Source organism: Palaemon carinicauda, chromosome 22 (assembly GCF_036898095.1).
Source record: "Palaemon carinicauda isolate YSFRI2023 chromosome 22, ASM3689809v2, whole genome shotgun sequence".
Classification (NCBI taxonomy): domain Eukaryota; kingdom Metazoa; phylum Arthropoda; class Malacostraca; order Decapoda; family Palaemonidae; genus Palaemon; species Palaemon carinicauda.
In genome coordinates, this window is record NC_090746.1 from 48,072,167 (window position 1) to 48,077,166 (window position 5,000).

The 5,000-nt window shown below is 32.8% G+C and overlaps 2 protein-coding genes across 2 annotated transcripts in view; one reads left to right on the plus strand and one right to left on the minus strand.

Moving 5' to 3' along the window:
* LOC137616421 (uncharacterized) overlaps nt 1-5,000 on the plus strand; it is a 742,648-nt gene that overhangs the window by 322,950 nt on the left and 414,698 nt on the right. The window lies entirely within an intron of this gene.
* Nucleotides 1-5,000, minus strand: part of LOC137615875 (receptor-type tyrosine-protein phosphatase T-like) — an 83,263-nt gene that overhangs the window by 42,130 nt on the left and 36,133 nt on the right. Inside the window, 3 exon segments of the mRNA XM_068345564.1 lie at nt 847-1,014; nt 1,293-1,424; nt 4,032-4,292. Coding sequence (XP_068201665.1) covers nt 847-1,014; nt 1,293-1,424; nt 4,032-4,292 — 561 coding nt within the window.

Below are 5,000 nucleotides of genomic sequence, written 5' to 3' on the forward strand. Positions count from 1 at the left end.
AGAACTGGTTATAATAATTGACAAAGACTACTATAACTACCCGGTCGTACTATTATTATTACTTCATTGTTATTATATTTTACATTTCTTTTAGTTTGTTCATCAAAATGTCTGCTATCTTTATCTTTATAAAAGTATTTGCTGGTAAAACATATTTTTTAAGGTTAGAAACATTATTGATCTTAACTTCCATAAGATAAACAGTTATGTGCAAAAGACATGTTATAATTCGTTAATATGATGACAGCAATAAAAAGAAAAATGTAACATAATAGGTTTTAACTGATTTGCTCTAAGCTCAGATATGGATAAAGATTCTTTCACAGTGATCAAAATCACAAAATGTAACGTATAAAGAAATGGAATAGCAGAGATAAACATTGAAATCCCCAAAAATAAGACAAACTGAAAAAAAAAAAAACATAAATAAAAACTCTCGAAGAATAGATATAATTTTATCTAAAGCTGAAAAAGTATCTTTTAAAAACTTTATATTCTGTAAACTTCTTGACCATTTGTAACATCACCCTTTCAGGACAAAGTGTTAGATGTTCAAGATTTTTGAAGCCTTGAAATCTAAATCTGTCAGGTAGAGAATTCTTGCTGAAGTGATTTAGGAAAGTGATACTGGCATGGGATTGCAAATGACTTTGTTCAAGGTACATTTTATGAAAAGGAAAGATTTTTAATTTCAAAGTAGTAATTATTGTTAGTCAAAGAATATTTTGTTATTAAGTGTTCATTGCAGAGAAGAAAAATAGTATTGTGATCATCATTAAGATAATATTTAAGACTTGAACCTATATTATCTGTTCAGAACTGCATGTAACTCTGTATCTCTCTCACCTTCATTACACATGGGACCTTTGTACCCAGGAAAGCATGAACAACCCATTGGACTCGGCAGACAAAGAATCAGTCCCTTGCAAGAGTCTGGAAAAGGTCCTAGATTTTCTAAGTATTTTTTGTCACAGTGAAACTGACATTTGGTTCCAAACCAACCTTTGGGACAAGCTGAAAGAAACACGTAATCTATCATACCTTATAAACTTTCTCATTGTATGAAAAAATAAGTAATTTTGGCCGATTTTAAGGTAAAAAGCACAAATATACAATGAACCATCAATTTTATAAGGCTGCTAAGCGATAACAATTCTGATCATATTTGATTTGAAAGAAATATATTTCTCGTTTTCACATTCAATCAAAATCTAACAAAACGAAAGAGAAGAAACATTGAAACAAATTTTTTTAATGAGTAAGACAAGAATGAGGAGAAGAGAACAACTAACCATGTTGACATTCCTTTCCTATGAAACCAGGAGGACACAGGCACTCTCCAGTGTAGCTGTGGCACTGTCCGCCATTTTGACAATTAGGACATCGGTTGTTGCACTTTGGCCCGAATTTTCCAGCTGTGCAGTCTGTGTGATACAAAGCAATGGCAACTTATAGACACATGTTTGCTTCTTTATGAATTGTGCTTCTTTGGCATCTATTTAGAAAAGAGAACCTGATGCCACATTTTATTATTATTATTATTATTACTATCCAAGCTACAACCCTAGTTGGAAAAGCAAGATGCTATAAGCCCAGGGGCTCCAACAGGGAAAAATAGCCCAGTGAGGAAAGGAAATAAGGAAATAAATAAATGAAGAGAACAAATTAACAATAAATCATTCTAAAATAAGTAACAACGTCAAAATAGACATGTCATATATAAACTATTAACAACATCAAAAACAAATATGTCATAAATAAACTATAAAAAGACTCATGTCCGCCTGGTCAACAAAAAAGCATTTGCTCCAACTTTGAACTTTTGAAGTTCTACTGATTCAACCACCTGATTAGGAAGATAATTCCACAACTTGGTAACAGCTGGAATAAAACTTCTAGAGTACTGCGTAGTATTGAGCCTCGTGATGGAGAAGGCCTGGCTATTAGAATTAACTGCCTGCCTAGTATTACGAACAGGATAGAATTGTCCAGGGAGATCTGAATGTAAAGGATGGTCAGAGTTATGAAAAATCTTATGCAACATGCATAATGAACTAATTGAACGACGGTGCCAGAGATTAATATCTAGATCAGGAATAAGAAATTTAATAGACCGTAAATTTCTGTCCAACAAATTAAGATGAGAATCAGCAGCTGAAGACCAGACAGGAGAACAATACTCAAAACAAGGTAGAATGAAAGAATTAAAACACTTCTTCAGAATAGATTGATCACCGAAAATCTTGAAAGACTTTCTCAATAAGCCTATTTTTTGTGCAATTGAAGAAGACACAGACCTTATATGTTTCTCAAAAGTAAATTTACTGTAGAGAATCACACCTAAAATTTTGAAAGAGTCATACATATTTAAAGAAACATTATCAATACTGAGATCCGGATGTTGAGGAGCCACCGTCCTTGACCTACTTACAATCATACTTTGAGTTTTGTTAGGATTCAACTTCATACCCCATAATTTGCACCATGCACTAATTCTAGCTAAATCTCTATTAAGGGATTCACCAACCCTAGATCTACATTCAGGGGATGGAATTGATGCAAAGAGAGTAGCATCATCTGCATATGCAACAAGCTTGTTTTCTAGGCCAAACCACATGTCATGTGTATATAGTATGAAAAGTAATGGGCCAAGAACACTACCCTGTGGAACACCAGATATCACATTCCTATAATCACTATGGTGCCCATCAACAACAACTCTTTTATATCTATTACTTAAAAAATCAATAATAATGCTAAGAAACGACCCACCCACTCCCAACTGTTTCCTTTTGAAAACAAGGGCCTCATGATTAACACGGTCAAAGGCAGCACTAAAATCAAGGCCAATCATACGAACTTCCCGACCACAATCAAGGGATTTCTGTACAGCATTGGAGATTGTGAGAAGGGTATCACATGCTCCAAGGCCTTTACGAAAACCAAATTGCAAACTAGGGAGTAGATGATTACCTTCAGCAAACCTATTAAGACGTTTTGCCAGAAGACGTTCAAAAACTTTAGATAATATGGGAGTTATGGAAATTGGGCGGTAATCAGTGGGATTTGAGCTACCACAAACACATTTACATAGAGGAGTAACATTACCAATTCTCCAACTAGTGCTATAAGCTCCTCTTCTTGCTAACTTGCGCAAAATAACAGATAACTTTGGAGCTAAGAAATCTGCTGTCTTTATAAAAAACAAAAGAAAAATACCATTTGGGTCTACACCTCCAAAAGCATCAAGGTCCACCAACAAAGCTTTAATCTCACGAGATCGAAAAGCTAAACTAGTTAGTTTAGCCTCAGGAAAACAGGAATGAGGAAGTTCAACTTTTTCATTACTCTGTTTACTGTCAAAAACATCAGCCAAAAGGGTTGCCTTTTCCTTTAGACAGTGAGTGACTGAGCCATCTGGTTTAAGTAAAGGAGGAACTGTTGCATCTACACCAAAGAGTGCAGATTTAAGGGTAGACCACCATTTATGTTCCTGAGTTGTACCAGAAAGTGTTTCTTTTATGGTTAAATTGTACTCCTTTTCAGTTGAGGCATAAACTCTCTGAGCAAAAGCTCGAAGCAGAGTATAGTTGTTCCAGGTCAAATCTGATCTGTTACCCTTCCAAAGATGATAGGCCTCCTGTTTCTCCAAATAAGCACGTCTACAATCATCATTGAACCACGGCACACGAGAAGGGATACGCCTATCAATTATGTTGACTAGATTCTCATTCAAAGGGACAACAGGATCTACACTATTATATAATTGTGACCAATTCAAGCACAAAAGATCATGTAAAATCCCATTCCAGTCTGCTTGGGATTTCATATAAATTTTACAAGAATATGATATATCAGGGACAGGCTGCTCAGTCTTCATTAATAATGAAATCAAGGCATGATCAGATGTCCCGACTGGAGAACCAACCTTACTAGTTATAACGCCAGGGGAGTCAGTGTATACGAGGTCCAAGCAATTACCAGACCTGTGATAGCACTTGATGCGGAAGACAACAAATGATTGTTCTCACCTCTAACAATAATGTTAAGATAACATTCATTCCTTCTTGGACCTAAAGAATGCAGTCCACTGTCCTCAGGTTTCATGTCTTTAATCTTGAGTTTGTAACTGTAAGGAGGATTCCTAGCAAGAGAAAGATCACCCGCATTCCATGCTGGACCAGGCAATCTTTGGAGTGAACTATTCACTTGACCATCTCTGTTAGTGATGCTGATCTCCAAGTCCTCACCGTTGCTACACCGCCACGTGTGACTGGCACTTTTAAAGGGTGCTAGAAAGAAAGAGAAATCTCATGATTATCCGGGAAATTTAAGTCTTAAAGTACTATGGCGTTTTATTATTCAATTTGATAATTGATTATGTAATCTGTTCTTATTCTTTTACTTACATTAATAAAGTTATTCTATATATTAGATGTATCAACTCTGAGTAACCAAATTACAGTAAGCTATACATCTGAAATGTTCTCAAACCCATTTATGAGATGTTTACCAACGTTACAAATAATCGCATTTCCAGTTCCGTTACCTGAATTGGAACAGTTAGATGTGGCATTCAGTTTCATAGTAGAGCTTCGTATATACAGTATACATACATGAAACGTATATATATATATATATATATATATATATATATATATATATATATATATATATATACATATATATATATATATATATATATATATATATATATATATATATATATATATATATATATATATATATATATATATATATATATACACACATATATATAATATATATATATATATATATATATATATATATATATATACATACACACATATATATAAATATATATATATATATATATATATATATATATATATATATATATATATATATATATTTATATATATTTTTATATATATATATATATATATATATATATATTTATATATATATATATATATATATATATATATATATATTTATATATATATACATATATATAT